This window comes from Pan paniscus, chromosome 6 (genome assembly GCF_029289425.2).
Source record: "Pan paniscus chromosome 6, NHGRI_mPanPan1-v2.0_pri, whole genome shotgun sequence".
NCBI lineage: Eukaryota > Metazoa > Chordata > Mammalia > Primates > Hominidae > Pan > Pan paniscus.
The window spans coordinates 171700240-171722412 of NC_073255.2; the positions used below are offsets into that span (position 1 = coordinate 171700240).

The 22173-nt window shown below is 41.8% G+C and overlaps 1 protein-coding gene and 1 long non-coding RNA gene across 20 annotated transcripts in view; one reads left to right on the forward strand and one right to left on the reverse strand.

Annotated features, from left to right (window-relative positions):
• The window catches only part of LOC117981122 (uncharacterized), a 313442-nt gene that overhangs the window by 114206 nt on the left and 177063 nt on the right, over positions 1-22173 (reverse strand). The gene's annotated exons all lie outside the window — the stretch shown is intronic.
• Positions 1-22173, forward strand: part of CALD1 (caldesmon 1) — a 191849-nt gene that overhangs the window by 99654 nt on the left and 70022 nt on the right. For 7 of the 19 annotated variants that reach the window (XR_010112651.1, XR_010112653.1, XM_055115398.2 and 4 more), the window contains exon 1: positions 12935-13237. The exons of the other annotated variants lie outside the window; for them this stretch is intronic. Coding sequence is in view for 5 of the 7 variants with exons in the window: in XM_055115398.2 (XP_054971373.1) it covers positions 13185-13237 (53 nt within the window). In the remaining 2 variants the exon portion in view is untranslated. Of the gene's footprint in view, positions 1-12934; positions 13238-22173 lie in introns of those variants that run through there. 19 annotated transcript variants of the gene reach the window in all.

Sequence of the window (22173 nt, forward strand, 5' to 3'; positions counted from 1 at the left end):
CCAGGAGGCAGAGGTTGCAGTGAGCCGAGATCGCACCACTGCATTCCAGCCTGGGTGATAGAGCGAGACCCTGCCTCAAGAAAAAATAAAAATAAACACACAAGATAAACGTTCTTATGCTGTCTAAAGCTGCAAGAAGTATACAGTGTGAACAAAGAATTCTCATCAAAATAAAATAAAAATATAGACCAGGTGCAGTGGCTCACTCCTTTGGGATCCCAACACTTTGGGAGGCTGAGGTGGGAGGATCACTTGAGCCCAGAAGTTTGAGACCAGCCTGAGCAACATAGGAAGACCTCATCTCTACAAATAATAATAATAATAAAAATAGCTGGATGTGGTAGTGTGTGCCTGTAGTACCAGCTACTCTGGAGGCTGAGGTGGGAGGATTACTTGAGCCTGGGAGTTCAAGGCTGCAGTCAGCTGTGAGCCATGATTGCACTACTGCACTCCAGCCTGGACAACAGAGGGAGACCTTGTCTCAAAAAAAAAAAAAAAAAGATGTAATGAAAGCTATCCAATACTTATATTGAACCTCTCTCTTTTGCCCTATGGTTTTCTCATTGGCCAGCAGGAGTGACAGATCTGCATTTGCAGCTGTCATTTGGTCAGGTGGAACTGGCAGACAGAAATGATGACTTCAGTTGCTTTCAAGTCTTTCAAGGAAGTTCTTGACCTTTATTATCCCAAAGGTCCCTAAATGGTGCTGCAAGAAAGTACCACAGGGCATGAAACATAAGCATGTTGGACCAATGTGGTGGCTGTGTAAGTGGGCTGTGTAAGTGGATTCTCATTCATCTGTGAATCAGGTTAAAGAGGAATCATGTGCATATTTTGTGAATAAAATCAGTTCTTTCCACTAGTTTGCTATCTAATGAGCACTATTCATCAGCAGTGGAAAATCAGTTTTTAGCCTATCCTAAACCTGCATCAACGCAGACAGTTTTTGAATTTTTAATCATTTATTCAGGAATATTAGTAAAGTACAACTTCGAATTATTTATAAATAAAGGTTTTGGTTAACATGTTAAATATGTAAGCTACATTCCATGGCTTAGTTTTTAAGTACTGGAGAGTACAACTTTTTTTAAACCTTTTAAGTAACTTTAAAAACATTCACTTACATTGAACAGCTTATTTTGTTAATTATAAATCATTTTTTATGTATTCACCATTTGAATAAGCTTCTAATGTTTTGCCAGCATGATGGAAGTTACCAGGTAGGTAGACTTGAACATTTTTCAAAATTAAATTTCTTTTAAGGTATTTTATAATTTTTACTGGCCTTACTTCTAGTTGATCTATTTTAGTGAGACCTGACATTGCATTTGAGATGTGTACCAATGACTAGGTTAGAATGTGAGGGCTTATTTTCCATTTTAATAACTCCCTACATCACATACAGTTCCTTTGTTGGGATAAAAATCTCAGTAAAGTACACATCGGTCACTATAAATAGCAGCTACAAGCCTGTACATTCAGGAGAGTCTCCAGAGTGTATTTTAAACCCCACATTGTTTAGAATAGGAAATTCTTCCAATGTTCATATTTTCCATTGTGGGTGACATGGACTATCCCATGTCACATCTTCACTGGCTTCTGTTTTCCTGTACCATTTAGGAACTCAACTGACGGTTTCCAGCAGATTGTTCAATATGTGCTTTTTATTTTTCTAAGGGTAGCCTGGGTCTTTTTGTCCAGTGGGAATTTTGCATGCTTCATGGGGCTCTCCAAATAAAAGCTAGATAACTCAGAGCCGGCACCAGCACTAGGTAATGAAAGAGTCCTTTATTTCTGGAGCTAGTAGCACTACTGTGCCCGCTTAGAATAACAGCAGTCAACCCATTTTTTATTCCCACAGAAAACTTTACACTGTTGGAAGGTTTTCTGGAGGTGGGGGGAGACTCAAGAGACTAATATGAAAAATAACTGAGCAAGAAGTGAGCAAATAAACAAGCAGGATGAGATGATGGGTTATCAGGCTGATTCAAAGACAAGAAGCATCATCAGGTCTAATCACACTGCATCTTTCCCAAGGCACGATTGGCAGCTACAGTACATGTATATCTCTGCCCACTTCTTCCTTGAACAATTCTTCTGTTTCTCTAATCAAAACTGTTGTGTAGATCTTGACCTTTTTTTAGTGGAGGTTCATTTGGGGGATCTAACATTCCCTCACTATTTGTCCTTTGATGAAGAAGATGAGAAAGGACCTATCATTAAGGGGCCTCGCGCAAAAGTTGTGATGTAGAAAGAACTGATATCTGACACCTGTCTTTCCTGCTACTACCTTTTAAGATCCTTTAACTCTTCCTATCTAAGCAGGAGAGTGTATTTTCCCTGAGCCAGCATCTTCATAGCATATCCTGGCTACCTAGGGATTATCATTGCTACAGATGCTCAGTGGCTTTTGAACTGAACAGAATGAAGTTTTTTTAAAACTCTAGGTTGAGGCTGGAGAGAAATTCCCAAATCCTTTAGTCCCTAAGTGCCTCATGTCATATAAATGATGTCTCATTGTGGCATTGTCAGAGCTATGGTAGAGCTGAAATCAGAGACATATGCCCTTCAGAAAGGTGTCAGTTTTCCATGAGAACTCTGCCTGAAGTGCAGAATTACTTCTAGAAGACAGATTCTGGTGTCCAGTTGGGTTATGTCATCAGAAATTAACATACACTCTCTTTCCTACGTTCTCTGAAAGGGGGTTGGAAGCCCAAATCATTGGACCCAGGCTTGTAGAGCAACAAGTCCAAGAGCACACAGTCAGTGGCAGGGTCAAATCTGGAAACCTTGTCATTTTCTCCAACTCTGGCACTTTTTTCTTTGCATCGTGTGAGGCCCCACTCTCAATTTATTATCACATTAGAGCTAAATGTCCTTTAACTCCTGCTGAAGAGACTGCCTTTTAAATCAAGGATAAACGAAAAGACACTGGATAAAAGTTCAGCAGATCAGGGCTTCCTTATCTATAAGAGAGAACTAACACTTCTCAGGGTGGCTGAGAAAATTAAGCAACATACAGAAAAAATGTCGTCGACAATATAAAGGGTAATGCGCATGACATACGTTTATCATGTTGAAGTGCCTGGGTGATTACACTGGATTCACTTCTATATTAACTATATGTAGAGTTGCAGGTTTCATGCTGGTCATGTGCTGTGTTTCAAAGGAATTTTCACACTTCTAACCCTGCTGCCTTATGCTAGCTGACTGGCTGTCAGGTATTCTAGTCTTTCAGAAATCAGATGCTGAGAAAACACAATGAAATAAAATGTCACCTGTCACCCTCCCTAGAGCCTGTCACCTCTGGAGAGGGCTTAGGACCTCAATTGCAGATTAGAAGAACCAAAGCCATTTTATTTTCCCTTTTCCTCTAGTTGTGAATTGAGGAGAAAATGCAGACGATTTAAAATTCTGGCTTTATCCCAATCAGAAGGAAACTGTGCTGTGCTTACGAGGAGAACCCTACTCCCACCTTGGGTCTTACATCGCACTTTTTACATATGTTAATTATTATCCTCTATTTTATGTTTATTTGTTCTCGTATCTGTTTTCTCCACCAAATTGAAAGCAACCGTAGATCAGAAACTACATCTTACTCACTTTTATTTCCCCAAGACCAGCATACAATGTTGAATGAACACTAACACTTGTGTATCAAGGCACAACTGTGACAAATTTGCTAAGCTACTTGTGAGGGAAGCAGAAATGTTAGTGACACTCGTTGTGTCTTCTAAATACTGACACCATCAATGCCTCTCCTGGGGTTTCATCACTTCTCTGCTGAGCCTTCAAGCCATTGCAATTTCAACTCCATATCTTTTCTCCAGAGAAATGAAGAGATTTATCTCATGTATTTTTTTGATTATTAAGGATAATTGGACCTTTACAACATATAATTTTGACCACTTATGCTTATTTAGTTGCATTGTGGAGGCAAATGATATTAATATGGTAAGAGTCCATTTCCTTTTGTTGGCCTATTTACTCCGGTACTCAAGCCCTTAGAATATTTGCAATTAGTATCTGCATTATAAATCAGAGAATCATCAAATTACAGGGTTTATGCCAAACGTACAGGAGTCCAACAGTGAACAAACTGTATAATCAAAAATTTCTCTAATGAAAGATCAAGCTTGTGGTCAGGAGGAGTAAAGTATCCAGTTAATCCCAGAAGAATGGGCAGAAGTAGGATAAGGGTAGGGCCAGTCTCTGGCATGTATTTATCAACATTCTTTCTGATAATAGAATGTTTAGCATACAATAGAATGGAGTGTTTAACATACAAGTTGAGTTCAAAGTTTAGATTTCAAATGGTAAATGGTTTTCCAATATTGGGATGTAATGATGGACCAAAAAAGAAAAAGAAGAAAGTAATACATTAGAGCCCAATACTTTTTAATCAAGATATGAGGACTTGATTATTTTTTTCCAGTAAAGTCGAGCATTTTTATAAATGGGTTATGCTCCTTGAGTGGTACTATTTGGAAGAAGGAGGAGTATTTATAAATGGATTTTCTTCATCATAAAATATACCCTTTGGTTAATTTGTTAACATAAAATTTGTAATTAAAATAAAGTCAGTGAACTGGAACACTCAAAGTACATAAACCCAGAAGCACAATCGAATAGCCTCAGAACTGTATTTCTTAGGTAAGAAATTTTAATTTTTGATTCTTAGATCTACTGGGAAAGAGTCAGAAGGAAAGGTAATTTGAAGTTATCCTAGAAAGACTCTGAATTCTAAAATACTTAGGAGAATCTCAGATTACTTCAGCCCTCTCTACTTTGCAACATATTTTAGAAAGCTGGATTCATATTTCACATCATTGGCTTTCAAATTTGAAGTGACTGTCGGCTATTTTTTTTAAGTATCATCTATTTTATCTTTTGTTGTTGTTGTCTTCATAATGTGTTAACATTAAAAAGCTTTCCAGATGGCTTCTGGCTTTTAAATGAGAAAATTGGATATTTTTACTAAATATTTTCCCTTAAAAACCTGCCAGACTGGTTGTTATTCTATAAATTAGTGAGATTTAAAAAAAGGCCCCATTTGCTTTTCCTGTTTTAATCTTAATAAGAGCTTGATTTCACTACTCAATAATGTCAAAGTAAAATAGCATCTTAAAATGGAAAAGCTTTCTTCTCCTACTCTATTTCTAATCTCCTGCCTTAGGCTGCCATCATAAAGATACCTAAGATTCTACAGAAGAGCATTTCTGATAAATACAATGCATAAGGGTCAAATTGCATTAGGTCTCCCAGATTTGAGCAAGTGGAGTCCAACTGTAATCCATGATATTAGTGAGTGTAAAGAAAGAATGGCCAGTAGAAGCTGGCCGCGGTGGCTCACGCCTGTAATCCCAGCACTTTGGGAGGCCGAGGCGGGTGGATCACCTGAGGTCAGGAGTTTGAGACCAGCCTGACCAACACAGTGAGGTCTCTAATAAAAATACAAAATTAGCCAGGCAGGGTGGCACATGCCTGTAATCCCAGCTACCTGGGAGGCTGAGGCAGGATAATTGCTTGAACCTAGGAAGCGGAGGTTGCAGTGAGCCAAGATCACACCATTGCACTCCAGCCTGGGCAACAAGAGTGAAACTCTGTCTCAAAAAAGAAAAAAAAAAGGAATGGCCAGTAGAAGAAGCCTGCATGTCTGCCAAGTTCAAGACCTGGTTTGGCCCTGGGGATCTAGGAATATCCAAATGAGACAGACCTTGAATCTCAGGGTTGGTTGAGTTTCAGGGTGGTGACATGAGATTTATGGCTTGAATCTCAGAGTTGTGACATGAAAAGTATTCTCTCCACTTGGAGAAGTGTTTCCACATGTCTCCCACTGGCTTGGGTAAAATATTACCTGTGATGATTTCACCCCGCTTTGCTCTGACTTCACACTCATGAAGAGGTCGCTATTGACTACGCAGCTTCCTGACATCCTGGCTTGGGGAATGGGAGGTGCCCTGGTTGGGAATGAGAGTTCTCCAGGCACTGAAGATGGAGAGCATTTATTCTATCTTAATTGGCACTAGAGAAGGCATCAGTCTCTTGTGCATCTGTGAGTTCATCAATCTTCCTGATACCTGTCGATTCTGGACCTCCCAAGATCCAATTTCTGGTGCAGAACTGTTATGAATACTCCAAAAAAAAAAAAAAAAGGCCAATCTGTAGAAACCTTTGGAAAAACAAGCCAACTGACCTTGGTGCAGCGTCTCTACTCCATCGTTGTCCCTCTTCACTCCAGAGAAAAAATGACAAGTACTTATTGGCCATCTGCTATATAACTAACACCCTCCTAGGCTGTATCAGGTGCAAAAGTGGTGGTAGGAAATACCCCTTCCAGCAAAAATGTTACACTGTAACTTATTTGGTAAAAACAAGTATATACACAGGAACAATGAACAAATAAGACTGTGTATTTGTATTTATCCATATTTTCTTTCTTTCTTTCTTTTATTTATTTATTTTTTTGAGACAGAGTCTCACTCTGTCACCCAGGCTAGAGTACACTGGTGTGATCTTGGCTCACTGCAGCCTCCGCCTCCCAGGTTCAAGCGATTCTCGTGCCTCAGCCTCTGGAGGGGTTACAGGCGCACACCACCATGCCAGGCTAACTTTTGTATTTTTAACAGAGACGGGGTTTCACTATGTTGGCCAGTCTGGTCTCTAACTCCTGACCTCAGGTGATCCTCCTGCCTCTGCCTCCCAAAGTGCTGGGATTACAGGTGTGAGCCCCGACGCCCGGCACCATACATTTATTTCTATCTGTAGATCATAATCAAGTGCTGATCCCAGTCAGAGGTTATTACAAAATATAACAGAACCTAATAAAGTGTTATTATATAATGTAAATAATAAGCACAACACCTAAAGTATCTGAAACACATAATGGATTATTTCTCTAGCAATAGGAGCAATATGCTTTCATCCAGGTCTGACCACCCCCCAAAAAGAAGGAAATCAATATTTTTTAAGACTTTATATGGTATCACTGGAAAAAAATCTGGATTTCATTCCAGCTATAAAAGCTATGTGTAAATTTAATATCCAGATGCAAAAGGTGGACACCCACAAATAAATTTATGATTGTGGAAATATTTAGACACTTTGAACAAGAGTGGTACACACTGAGAATTCTGTGGCTTAGGAACTAATATGCTTCCTTTGAAGATTTGACCTTTTCTTCTGCACTAGAATTATCTCCTGAGTCCTTATAATAATTTCCTTCACAACCTGTACCTATGAACAACAAATCTACATTCTAAAATATATCACTATGGCCTAGATTCAGTTTCTTATGGGTAGAAATCACATTCGTCATGTACACACTTCTTTCCTAGAATTATATAAAGCAGGTATTATTATTATCATTTTCACTGAGACCAGAACCAGAATTTTGTAGATGTACACCAGCCACCATTCATTCAAGAAATTGTTAGAGCCCTGTTATTTCCAAGCACCGTTTATTGTTTTAAAGATATGTTTCAAGTTGGAGGGCAGAAGGGAGTTAGAGGCATGATCCTTTTCAGATAGAAACTTTTCAGGAAAAGAAAATAGTCCAGCTGTTTAAAAAACCCTGGATTTTAAAAAGAGCTTAGAGAGTCGGCCTAAGTAATTGGTGCAAGACAGTTTAAACAGAAACAGGGAGTCTCACAGCAAGTTGGCTGGAGGGGCTGACTCATACATTGCAACATAATTATTTCTCAAATAACATGCAAACAAGAGTGGGCTCAAGCTTTCTGGTCTCTCTCTCCCTAACAAGATAAATTAGAAAGAAATAAAGTCAAATCCAGGAAGACTTCATAGAGGTAAGGCCTGGAACTGGTTCTTAAAGAACCACTAGAATTCAGAGAAGCAAAAGGAGTAAGAGTGGGCATAGGACTTACAAAGCAATTCATTTGGAGAAGAAAAAAGAAAAAGCAAAAACCCTGGATGTAGCACAAAACTGAATGAATGATCTCTCTAAGAGATGCTATTATCAATGTGAAAATGATGTTAGGATGTGTTAACAGGAACGTGGCAGGAAGCACTGGGACTTCAGCCAGGCCTTGGTCAGCTTTTATTATGTCCAATTTTGGTTTCCCGTTTGAAGAGTTGTTATAGTCAGGCTGATATTAAAAGGATGGAAAATAGGCATTGGCGTCTAGCCTAGAAAAGACGAGACTAAAGGATGACTTAATAATACCTGTGGCCCTCCTAGAGATAAGTAGGTTTCTATTTCAGCAACAGGAAATCTAGTTCGATAACAGGATAAATTGAGCGTGAGAGTGATTAAACACTGGGACCTTGATCACAGGATGTCACCTACTGAAGTATAGTTCTTTAGCTCTACTGCTTTCAGAGTACTGTTCACTTTCTGTCTTATAATAGAATTTTTGTATACATGTCTTATCTCCCTTTAGGACTGCCCTTCTTATCTTTGCATCCCCCACAGCACTTAGTGCAATGACTTGCTTGTAGTAAACATTCCAATAGTGCTACGCGAAGCAAAGCAAAAAGGAATGTGCTGGGACAAAATAAAACTACATGGTCACCATTATAAGGGCAATAAGACAGTGTCACAACCCAAGCCCCTATTACAGGCCTAGAGACAGATGAGGCAAAGAATAATTAAGAAACGTGTATCAGCACAGGCCACGAGGACGCTGGTGAAGAACCACTGGAAGACTAGGATGAGGAGTAAACTGTGATTTTTCCACAGCAGCCCCTGCATTCAATATCACAGGACATGACAGAGCAATATAGTTTAAGTGAACATATTCAACGCCATGGCGGGGGCAGGGGATGGGAGATGCTGTCGGCTATGAGGGGAAAACTATGAGAGGCCAACAGAAAGGAGGAAAGAGATGCTGCCTTTGAATATGTAAACTCCTTTACCTACATTCCTGTTCACCTTGGGGTGGGGGAACAGCTGTCTAGGCAAGATTTTTTGCCTAGTTCTAAGAGTACAGAGCCTATGAATTTCTCCATAAGAAAATTTATCTCCAACAGCCTTTTCAAACGTCCCCTTTGTACTACTTGAACTGTTGCCTCCCTAGTGGTAGATTTCCCTTAGGTTTATGTGTTTCCGTAGTAAGTGAATGGCTCTGTGCATGTTGTGTGTGTGCATGTGTGCGTATGCATGCATGCGTGTATATGTCTGTGCCTGTGTGTACATGCATGTCTGTATGTGTGTGCATGTGTGTGTATGCATGCATGCGTGTACATGTGGGTGTGCCTGTGTGTGCATGCATGTCTGTATGTGTGTGCATGTGTGCATATGCATATGTGCATGTGTGCGTATGCATGCATGCGTGTATATGTGTTTGCCTGTGTGTGCGTGTGTCTCTATGTGCCTGCGTGTGTATGTGTGCGCATGTGTGTGTGCGTGTGCGCATGTGTATGTGTGCATGTGTGCGTATGCATGCATTCGTGTATATGTGTGTGTGCCTGTGTGTGCATGCGTGTCTGTATGTGTGTGCATGTGTATGTGTGTGCATGTGTGTCATAAGCGCATTAGGGCGTATGCACAGCACTTCCCACATACCTCTCTTCCCTAGGGAATTGTTCCAAGGTAGAAGCTGTTCTTAAACAACTGCTGCAGACTCTAAAGTCTGGAACAGATCTTGTGGTCCGGTCTCCCACCTCCATGAAGTAAAGTTATTTTTAAAAAATCATATTTTCTTAATAAAGGACCACCCTGTGGTGGGAGCTGTTCCTTTCTATTACAGTCTGACCTCCCTCAAACCTTCCCAGCCCAGAATCTCTTTGATGAAAAATTAAACAATAAAGTGTCCAGAAACAAAGGATACTATGAGTAATCTCAGAATGGCCCAGACTTTCATTTTTCCTAGTAAGAGTCCTGAAGCATCATCAAATTCATGATACCTATTATCTTGCTGAAGGATGACTGGCCCACTTGTTCATGGTGCCAATGAATAGTCATTAGTTCACTTCTCAGAGACACCAGTTCCGGCAGCCGGACACTGAGTACCATTCTCTGCTATGCAGTGAAAGCACACAGGCCTGTAGGTCTCTGCAGGACCAGAACACTGTGCACAAATAACCTTTAGATTGTTATTTCTCAATCCTCTTACCTTGCCTCTCCAGCCCCAGGCACCAGGTCTCAGAGGACTCTTGGAAGCACTTGCCTAGCCCAGCCCTGCTCTCAGCTCATGATTCACTTGTTATCTCTATGCGTCTTCCCGCGTTGCCTGTCTTTCATTGGCCTTTGTGTTCTTCCTCTTCCCAGAGAGTGTCTGAACCAGGTCCAAGACTCACTTCTCTCTTCACTGTTCCCATGTCAGTACCCTACCAGGTAGCACGAGCTATAACACCAATGGGTTTTACTATCACAAACTGAAGACAGACAGCTGCTTCCCAAATGCATGCCCCTAATAACAAAGGAGGGTGCGCGCTGTTTCCCTTTCCCTCTTTTGGCAATTAGGGAAATAGCCTGGTGGACATCCTGTGTACAGCTGGCAATTAGCACACTTTCTGTACATGGATTCTGCACATGAGTGGAAGATTACTAAATTCTTGCTCTCCTCCATGGAGAATACTGGCCAGCAAGAACCACGATTTTTTTTCTAGGTTTTTCCATTTTATGAACCTATTCTGAATATGCCAAAACTATACTTGTCACCTCAGAATTGGCGTGGGGGGCTGGGGAGGAGGGAATCAGGAGGTGATAGCTTTCTCGCATGGCTGCGACAAATAACTACAAACTTGGTGGCTTTAAACAACACAACTTATTTGTACAGTTCTATAGGTTAGATGTCTGGCACAGGTCTCACTGGGCTAACATCAAGGTGTCAGCAGGGCTGCGTTCCTTCCTGGAGGCTCCAGGGGAGAATCCATTTCCTTGCCTTTTCCAGCTTCTAGAGGAAGTCACATTCCCAGGCTCTTGGACCCCCTCTCCATCTTCAAAGCCATCACCAGTCTGTCTGCCCACCCTGACAGATAAGCTCCTCTAACCACAGCTGGAAAGGGGTCTCTGATTTTAAAGAGCCATGTGATTCATTCCAGCACACCTGGATAATCCAGGATGCTCTCCCCATCTCTATGCCTTTAATTTCATCATATCTACAAGGTCCCTTTTGCCACGCAAATTAACATGTTCTCAGGTTCTGGAGATTTGCGGGAAACGTTGTTCCACCTACCATAGAAAACCACCGACTTTTGTAAGTAATTGAAGGGAAAAAATTAATTGGGCAAAATTCGGTAGAAAGAGAAGCAGCAGAATGCCTCGATACATGTTTCTGTCTCAGTTCTAGAGCGAGAAACTCAGGACAAGTCAGTGTATATTTAAGTCCTCTTGTGTGAAGGCAGACGTATCTCTACTTTTATGGGTATCTTATGTGCTACTTTCATCAATATATGTTCGGTGATCATATGTGTAATCAGAGATATTTAAATGCATATATACATAATGATATATGGAGATAATTAACTTTAAGTTTATTAAACTGTATTTACTCTATAAACTATGACTTCATTTTTTGTTTTGTTTTGTTTTTTGTTTTTTGAGATGGAGTCTCACTCTGTCGCCCAGGTTGGAGTGCAGTGGCACCATCTCAGCTCACTGCAACCTCCGCCTCCTGGGTTCAAGTGATTCTCCTGCCGCAGCCTCCCAATTAGCTGGGACTACAGGCACCTGCCACCAAGCCCAGGTAATTTTTGTATTTTTAGTAGAGATGGGGTTTCACCATGTTGGCCAGGCTGGTCTCAAACTCCTGACCTTGATCCACCTGCCTCAGCCTCCCAGAGTGCTGGGATTCCAGGCATGAGCCACCTCGCCTGGCCTATAAACTATGACTCTGATGACCGCATAGTATTTAAGCAAGAAAACAACCAAAATGTTCTAGCTAAAGTGAAGAGACCACTTAACCTAACCCAATTAAACTTTAAGTTGAACACAAGAGTAGCAGATGCAGTTCAGCTCCATGACATTGGGTGAGTTGTCTAAATGCTCTGTGCTTTGGTGTCCTTGTCTGCGTGTGACATGAAGCCGCAGATCTCAAAGATCCCTTTCATTCCGTGAAAGCGCCCTCAATGTGTGAAGTTGACTGCTTCTCCTGCTGTTTACCAAGAGAATAATCTTAACCCTGCGTTGTGGAGATCTGATTTGTTCTTACTTGACAGAAAGCCAGTCCCACGAGCAGCTTGGTACCCAAGTACCAGTCTGTTTAGTGCTCATTAGAGATGAAGAACCATATTCATAAGTCAAGCTGAGACGGAGTGTCATCTCCAGACAGAATCAACACCACCCCCTCCTCAGGAACTGGGATTTGGCTGCTGACCAGGTTCCATTGCCCAGCTTGGCTGATGAGATCACTGGCAGAGTACCATGGGTGCAGACGGGGCCTGCTGTTTCAACATGTTCTCAGGAGGGCTCTTGCCCACATTTCTTGGAGAGGTGTGAGCACCAAACATGCTGAACCATCCAGCCCATCACTGAGCAGGGCCGTCTCTCTTCATCCCTTTTCATTTGGTTTGCATTTTTATGTCATGCTCCTTCCCTGGATAAAAGGGATAAGAGGAGTTTCTCAGATTTGATTTCTCAGTGGGAACTGTTTGCTTTGGAAGCCACCTACACCAATGCTAATTGAGAACAGAGCTCAAAATGGGAGCCTGAGAACTGCACCCGGATGAACTTTGTGGTGGGCTGATTTCTGTTGATCTTGTCAGAATTAGGTTGTATATGCATGTAATACCATGATCAACTATTTTCCAAAAGGCTGAGCAAATGCATCAGTGTCTTTTTCCTTTGACCAGTTACTTACCTTGGAAAAATTATTTGTAGTTAAGCATATAAAGTCTCCATCAGGAAAGCTACTGGAGATCCTGGCCCTGACTACCCGGCAATAACATTTCTGGAACTCCCGAAGCAATCAGTGCTCTCTAATCGCTAAACATGATGGGCTTCTATTAGAGAGATTACAGTAAAAAATAACAATCAGCTCTCTGATGATCCTGTGAGGAGGGAACGGGTGGGGAGGAGTAGATTTGGCTGAGGACAAGCCCAGACTTTCGTCACAGGGACAGACCAACGTGTTAACACAAAGGGAGAACACGGGAGCATCCTGCACCGTGCATTTCAGCCACAGATCACATGGCCCCTCCGCGGGCCCGGCCCACGCCCTGACCGCCCGGCCTGGCCAGGTCTCCGTATCTCTCTGCCCCGCCGCCCCTTCCCAACTGCGGACATGCTGGGTGGATCCGGATCGCATGGAAGACGCAGCCTGGCCGCGCTCTCCCAGTGAGTCCTCATTTCGCCTCTTTGGTTTTTTCCTTTCTTTTCTTTTTTTATAAAAAACAAACGAATTGTTGTAAAAAAAAAAAAAAAAAAAAAATGTGGGAGTGGGAGGGGAGAGGAGGAGACACCAGGCAGGAAAGGAATGCAGTGAGTGTGTGAGTTTCAGACCTGTCTGAAACTTTCTGGTTTCCACTTCATGGTTGCTCTGATTCGCTGGTTTTTCTCGTTTCCATTTTAATGGTGGTTTGTGGACCATTTGCCAGGAGTTTATACCTAGGCACGGGTTTCTCCGTTTCAAATACCAATCCATAAAGCATTGTGTTTCTAAAGGTCTGCTGTTAATTTAGACCTTAGCCCTCCGTTCAGAATGATCCATTTGCAGGGCTCAGAGATTTTGGCTAAAGCACACATTGCCCAATCCTTAGAGTAAACAGCCAAAGCCCTCAATATACTGACCATCTGACTAAGACAGAACAAGACCCAGAGCATATGCTATTGATCAGGGAATTGTTCAGATAACGGACTCCAAGGGTTTAGGATCATGAAATCCTGGAATGTTAAAGCCAGAAGGGAGGCCTTTAGACTCTTTGGTGCAATGCTGTCTTTCAATAGGCAGGGAAACAGAAACCAGAGGGGCAACTCAACTTACCCCAAAGCAGACAACAGTCGGTAGCAAAGCCATGTCTTTGTACTCTCATGCAAAGGGCCGTTTTCACACTGGTGTTTATGAGGTTTGAAAAACTTACTGGGTCTTGGGAAAAGGTACCGCACAAGAATTAGAACACCAAATGGCCTTTCAGTAAATCTTTTCCATTTTTGAGAGTTTTGGCACCGATTCAGCATGACAATTGTTGTTCCAGTTGTTCCAGCGTTTGTGCAACAGTTAATCAAATAAACAGAGAAACTCATCAGGGTCCTAAAAACAAGACCCATGTCCATTACATTAGCAGATCTCTTGGAGAGCTAGTTTCCACAAGTGTGGTTATTCACGTGGGAGAGCTCAAAGGGACTTTAGAGGTTATCTGTATAGTCCAGTGCTTATCAAACTTTTTTAAAAATCAAATTTAATCTTAAGGGGAACGCTATTGTGTAAAGGAGATGTTCTGGTTAAAGAAAAGGTTTGGGATCTAGAGCTCCTCATCCTCGCTCTACTCTGCAGTCATAGCCCACTGCACAATTCTACCCCTCTCCTCATCCTTCTTCTACCCCACCTCCCCACCCTCTTCATCAAAACTTCCTTGGAATCCTAGGTCTCCATGGAATAGTTCAGAAACCACTGATCTCATTGAAAGCCTTCATTTCAGATGAGGAAACTGAGGCACAGGAAGGGCTTGCCCAGGGTCACACAGCTGATCAGCAATAGAGCGTGGGATGCTAGGAAAAGAGCCCAGTCTGGCTGGCTGTCTCTCTCTCAACTCATGGTCCTGAGGCTTGTTTCCACTCCTTCATGCCTATGATTCTATCAGTCTCCTTTCTCTGTGTCTCTCTTCTCTGTTTACTCTGCCATTTCCTGGATTTCAACAGCTATTACCTCTCACCGGGATGGTTGTCATTGCCTGCCATCTGGTCCTCGGCCTCTGTCTCTCTCCCCTTTCTGATCCAGCCCCCTACAGCCCCCACCCTTGAAGATAAAGTCCATTCTCCTTATTACAGCATTCAAATTTCTCCGCAATATGCCTTCACTATTTCTTCCCATTCTGACTTCCGCCAGGGAGAATGTTAAAAACATTGTGGGGAAATAAATAAATGATGGGCATAATTTTATCAGATTCTGCAGAAATGACAAAAGAAATGCACACAGGGATGTCGAGATTTGTAAAAACTATAGGAGTACCTGATCCGGTGAAATAAGATCACTCACAGCTCCCCAAACTCAGCATATACAAGCCACCACTGTTTCTTGACTCATTCTATTCCCTACACAGGGAATACCCTCACCCTCCTGTTTCTGACCTCCTTCCTGTTCTGCAAGGCCCTGATCAAATGCTCCCTTCCTCTATAAACCTTCCTCATTCCTCACTTCTCTCACTCTAATAACCTTTGCCCATCCTTCTATTACTAGCTTTGTACCGTCAATCGAGGAAAATGACGAGGCAAGTCTCAATCATTTTAGGAGGTTTACTTGCCAAAGTTAAGGATGTGCCTGGGAGATAGGTCTATGCCTCTATCTGAAGATGATTTTGAGGGCTCCAGATTTAAAGGGGAAAGGGTGGGGATATTGAGAAGTACACAATTTTCATCTAAGTGAGTCTGCGTTTTGTACATAAGATCACATAAACAAAAAGGGCAGAGGAAAAATGCGGGGAATCTGCATTTTACATATGATAACAGACAAAATGGGGTAGGGCGACACTCAGATATGCATTTGTGTCTGGTGGGCCAGGGTGACTGCACCTATAAAGATAAGCTGTCCATTTGCATTGCCATGGTGAAGTTTTAACAGCTCACTAGGAATGTCCTTGTGGACAAAATATGGGGGAGGCTTGTGTAGCTTTTCACCTTGTAGCCATCTTATTTAGGAACTAAAAGGGGAAGGCTTTGAGTGACCCATTTCCCGGCTTGACTTTTCCGTTTGTCTAAATGCGTTCGGGGTACCAAAATTTAATTTCCTTTCAATAAAGTTATTGTTGAACATAGCTATCTTCCCTCCCAATAAATGGCAATTCACTTGAGGGCAGGAATGATTTTGAATCTTTGAATCTTCAGCATCCAGAACAGTGCTGATGCTCCAGAAATACTCTTTAAGTTTCCTATTATTGAGTAAATCAAACTCAATTCCCCTTAGTTTACCTTTTTCATTTGAACCGTTTGAACACACAAAGCCTTCACTCCTTTTGCTTTGCTAGACGTACTAGGTTAAATGCTAAAACAGGTGCCCAACAAAATGTATTCTAAGTTCCTTTGCATTTCCATCAGATAATTTATCTCTGTTTCATCACCTGTAGAGCAAGATTGGCTGTGATTTTTTAATGAGACATGTTAAAATTCCTGAATGCCAAGACCTACACAAGGGCCATGTTATTTTCAGGAGCAGTCATGAATGGTTGTTCAGTTATTTAGATTTCAAGGCGTGTTTAATTTGTTCCTACCAAGATCACTGAGAGATTCTGTCACTTGCGATTTAATATTTTCACTGGTACTTTTATCATTTTCCCAAAGCCTAAGGAAGTTTACTTGCAACAAGATTTGGGGGTTTCCTGTAAATATTTGTTTTAGTCTTGCAGCTGAAAGTTAAAAGTTAAAAGTTTTTTTGTGTGTTACATTTTGTAACAAACATGGAAGGGTATATAAATTGTAAAATCATGGAGTCAAGGAAACATAGGAAATTATTTAGTTCATCCCACTGTTTTCTGAGGGAACTGAATCCAAAACAGTGCTGGGAAATAAATAAATAAATAAATAAATGGCATAATTTTTAAAGATTCTGCAGAAATGACAAAGGAAATAAACACAAGAATATTGAGATTTGTCAAAAGTTTAGGAATGCCTGGTTTATTCAATGTTGTCAGGAAATGTAGCATTATAATTATCCAGGATGCTAAATTTTGTTTTATATATGTGTGTGTGTGTGTGTGTGTGTATATATATTTAGTGGAAACTCTTTGCCTTCATTAAAGCAGATATTACAACACATTTAAAACATTTTCAAATTGCTAGGAGCTGTCCTTATGAACATAGTTTTTTAATCATGCTGTAAAACAGTGATACCTCAGGGGATAAGACTCCCATCCAAAAATGGGTCCAGTTATTATGTGATGTCTTCCATCTACTTATTGATGCTTTTAAATCTCTTCTAATACCTATTAATGCATCTGCCTGTCGTGGTCCCGCTCCCTGTTCTGCTGTAGCCAAGAGTAACAGGACACCCATTTGTTAGAATTACGTTCAAAGTAAAAATCAACAATCTGGTGAGAGAGGCCTTCTCTCCTACAAAGTAATGGGCACTTACATTTTGTGACTATTGGTTTGTAGGCCAAAGTGTTAAATATAGTGAACTTCCAGTTTCTCTTCAAAGAATCAGTATGTCAGTATGTTCAGCTCTCTTATTCTTTAATTCTTGATTTCAAAGTTTAACTTCCTGGTTCTCTTTGCCCACTTGCTTCTAGTTTCAGTAAACAACTTTCCCACCAGTCCTATTCAGTAGGTTCACATCTGTTCCCCTGGTCACCTGCTCTGTCCTGTCTCATCCTGGTCACGTGCTTTGACCTGAATCACCCCTGGTCACCTGCTCTGACCTAAGTCACCTTTGGTTACCTGTTTCTAACCATCCTTCCCGCCAAAGTACTCACCCTGACACTCTGGCTCATACCCCTGCCCTCTTTAAAATAGCCAGTCGGAACTGGCTTAGACTGTGTGGTCCAACCCTAGCCAATAGGGAACAACACAGCAGTAGGGGCCGCCTGCATCAGGAATAAGAACTCCTGCCCCTCCCCTGTCCAGGTGTGCTCTCGCCATTGTTCTGTCTTCGAGGGGCACCCTTTCTGCAGAAAGTAAATTTTGCCTTTCTGAGAAAATTGCATTTATGTTCCAGTGCTATTTCTTTGTGGCACTGGGAAACAAGCATTTTGCATTTCTAACACTGACCAATTTTGTCTACTTTTTGGTTCAAAGAAAGGTTTCAAATGATCTGGACCCTTTATCTGGTTATGGATAAAATTGCTACTGCTGTTTATAGATTAAAAATAAGAAAGAATGGCAGAGAAATAGGTCACTGTGCTTTGCATGTATTGGGTACTCTTCTATACAAGATATTGCAGCACTGCACGAGCAGTGGTGATTATGGAGGTGGTCTTGACCTTCTGTATATGTGTCTTCTCTACAAATGGCCAGCCCACGCACACTCACACTGGTTCAATACCTGGTGGCCACAAGCCTTTCAAACCTATTGAATAGCAATTTGCATTGCTGTCTGCGTTTTTCCCTCTCCTTACCTTTGATCTATTGATCCTTGAAATGAGCCCTGCCTATGCTGCTTCTCACATTCCTCTTAGCCCATCAAAATCACTTTACAGAGACAGGCCTAACAGTGGCAAGAGGAATGAGAAATGGGGAAGAGGTCCTCTGTCCTCTGGAGGCGAACTTACCCCTGGCATTTTTAACCAGACTAGTGAGGATCCGTTTCCCTATAGAAACACAGCTTCGTTTCTCCATACCAGCTTCAGACACACCTTGGGTTTAAAAAGGTGGTTGCAGGCTGGTCTGAGAGCCCGACTACCATGTGTCATGCTGTTGAAAGTTTCAAAAGCCAATTTACAATGAAGGTCTTGGAAACAACCTCTTCATAAATGTAGTGCTGGCTGGATCTATTTCCAAGCCTAATTGAATTTTTAAGAGGAGTCTTTAGAAAATCTGTAAACCTCATTCATTTCCAGTCATTCATTCAGCAAATACTCATTGAGGGTTTCGCATTCTAGTGAATACTGCTGTACTGACTGAGCATTAAGAACATCAAAAAGGACAAAGCTCAGGCTCTGGCCTCAAGGGTTCTGTTGTCTTCTGACCTCCCACCCAGCTTAGCATTATCTACATCAGTGTTCTTAGTTTTCATTTTTTTTTCCTGTGACCTTCTGAAATAAATGCATTTTATTTTGTAACCCCAGTACCTATATACAATATATATATAAATATATATATATATATTTGAAGCAAATATTTCACAAAATGGTGCTCACACTTGCTGTGTACAAAGTCATCTGATATTTTCTATATGATTCTATTTCATTTTAAAATGCTGGTCATCCACTAAATAGATTTCAGAAGCTGCAGATGGGTCACAAACCGAAGTTTGAAAACCACTGAACATATCACATGACCTTGGTATCTCTGGTCCCTGCCTTCAGGGCAGCTTAGGAAGCTATGTTGGCTGGTGACAACCCAGGCTGCCAGCTACAAGGGTCAGCATGGAGGTTTTTTGTTTTGTTTTGTTTGTTGTTTTTTTTTAATCTAATTAATTTTGTTTTTTCAAGGGAAGGTCTCTGGTCACTCAGTTTGGAGTGCAGTGGCACAACCTTGGCTCACTGCAGCCTCAACCTCCTGGGCTTAAGCGATCCTCCTGCCTCAGCCTCCCAAGTAGCTGGGGCTACAGACGTGTGCCACCCATGCCCTGATAAGTTTTTGTATTTTTTTGTAGAGATGGGGTCTCGCTGTATTGCCCATGCTGGTCTCAAACTCCTGGGCTGAAGCAGTCCTCCCACCTCGGCCTCCCAAAAATGATAAGCCTCCACTATATCGGCTCACTGCAACCTCTGCCTCCCAGGTTCAAGCAATTATTCTGCCTCATCCTCCCAAGAAGCTGGGATTACAGGCGCCCGCCACCGTGCCTGGCTAGCCTGGGGGTTTAAGAAAAGTTTTTTTGGATGGGAGTCAGAGGGTCTGGATTCTGGTCTAACTCCTTCAGTAATCAGCACTGTGATCTGCAGCAAGTCGCTTCAACTTGCTGCGACACAGCTATGAAGTGGAGATGCTGATGCCTGCTCTGTGTAATTCACAGGGTGAGCAAGAACATCCAGTATAATAATGTGCATTAAAGTGTGCAGAAAAATATTAAGTACAGAGCAAATGCAAGTTATTATTAAACAGTCTTACTTTTACAATTAAAATTTAATATCAGAGGAACAACTTGGAGGGACCATTTGTTCTTTGTAGATCTGGGAAAGGATTCTTGAACAAGGCTATAATATGATGCAACTTCATAAATGGAAATCTCAGGGTAACTTTTTTTGTGGTATTTTAAGTAGATTTGAATTGAAGAAACTCAGCCAAGTTATCCTGGTCCCTCTTCCCTTAAATACTTTTTTTTTTTTGGTTTTATTTTTTATTTTTATTTTTTTGAGATGGAGCCTCACTCTATTGCCCAGGCTGGAGTGCAGTGGCATGGTCTCAGCTCACTGCAACCTCCACCTCCTGGGCTCAAGCACTTCTCCAGACTCAGCCTCCCGAGTAGCTGGGATTACAGGCGTGATTTTTGTATTTTTGTAGAGACGGAGTTTTGCCATGTTGGCCGGGCTAGTCTCGAACTCCTGAACTCAGGTGATCCGCCAACCTCAGCCTCCCAAAGTGCTGGCATTATAGGCGTGAGCCACTGCGCCTGGCCAATTTTCTGGTTTTAAAATCAAGGAAGCAACTAGGTGGTTGTTGGGTTTTTAAGTCATGAGCCTATTTGTAAAGGAGCGTGCTTTGCCTGATATTATCTACTCTAACCCAGTAAATTTATAAACACTAATTTCTACTGTTTTTAAGACCACTTTTTATTAAAAGCAACTAACAGTAAATAAAACCAACCACTAAAAGAGATAATTTTATCAAGAAGGGTTTAAAACAATAAACTTTTAGATCAAATACGGTACTTGCCTCATTTATCTTTCACTTTTCCTTTTGTAACTATCCTAGACCTCATTTCACACATCTCACACAGACATTGGTTAGAACAAATGCTTCTTTCTTTTTTTTTTTTGAGATGGAGTTTCACTCTTGTTGCCCAGGCTGGAGTGCAATGGCACGATCTCGGCTCACTACAACCTCTGCCTCTCAGGTTCAAGCGATTCTCCTGCCTCAGCCTCCTGAGTAGCTGGGATTACAGGCGCCCACCACCACACCTGGCTAATTTTCCATTTTTAGTAGAGACGGGGTTTCACCATGTTGGCCAGGCTGGTGTTGAACTCCTGACCTCAGGTGATCCGCCCGCCTGGCCCTCACAGAGTGCTGGGATTTCAGGTATGAGTCACCACGCCCAGCCAGAATGCTTCTTTCAAGGCCTGCTGAATTCCTATTCGGAGCCTAACCCACTCTAGAGCTGTGCCTTACAGGCTAGCTCTGCCTGCTGCGTTAGCTCCCTGTGTCTTTTCTCTACCTTTCCATGTCTGTTTATTGATCTTTCTTTTTTGTTTTTGTTTTTGTTTTGAGACAGGGTCTTGCTCTGTCTCCCAGGCTAGAGTGCAGTGGCACTATCTCAGCTCACTGCAGCCTCAACCTCCTGGGCTCAAGCAATCTTCCCACCTCAGCTTCCTGAGTAGCTAGGACTACAGATGCTTGCCACCACTCCTAGTTAATTTTAAAATTTTTTTTTGTAGAGACGAGGTCTCACTATGCTGCCCAGGCTGCTCTCAAACTCCTGGACTCAAGAGATCCTCCTGCCTCGGGCTCCCAAAGTGTAGGGATTACAGACATGAGTCACCACACCCAGGCTGTTTGCTGATCTTTTTTAAAGGAATGTCTACATTCACCTTTTCTAGGAGTCAGTTCTCCAAATCACTGTACCTTTCACTTTGTAAGTAACAGTGGGAAGAATAAAATAATAATAAAATAAAATAAAAACAAAACTATATTCACTCCAAAGAGAAGAAAATAATTCCCTTTTGTCCTTTAAAGAGTGAAAATATTCATTACACAAATCAGCAATGTCCACCAAAGGCCACTGCTCATCAGCACTTAGTGTAGTTTCCAGAGAAAACATCTAAAATGCATAAAAGTTAAGCAGTTTTTGTATACCTAGCTTTAAGCTGATTTCATGACTGTTGTATAGCTTCTTTGTAGATACTTTCTGCAGCTGTTTCATGAATGTTATGGTATGCCTGCGAATTGAATTGAAAAAGACTGAGTTCACACACGGCTTTTGAATCAGTAAGCTGAAGCCCAGAGGGGTTAGGTACACTGGACTGGAAGCAGAAGGGATGGTTTTAAAGAGCAGCTGGTTGTTCATCTTCACTAACTGGCAGGCAGCCTTTCTGGGGTGTAGCTGCGCTGCAGGTTGCACAAAAGAGTCTCAACGCCCCTCCTGCTACCCAGGCCTAGCCCTCGCAGCACTAAATGGGTACATTCTTGACAAATAAGAAACTGGGGCCCGATATGCTGATTCCCACATCTGTATTTAGATCCCACTCATGACACAGTGTATGACCACAAGCAGGTCACTTAATTTCACTGGCCTAAGTTTCTCCATC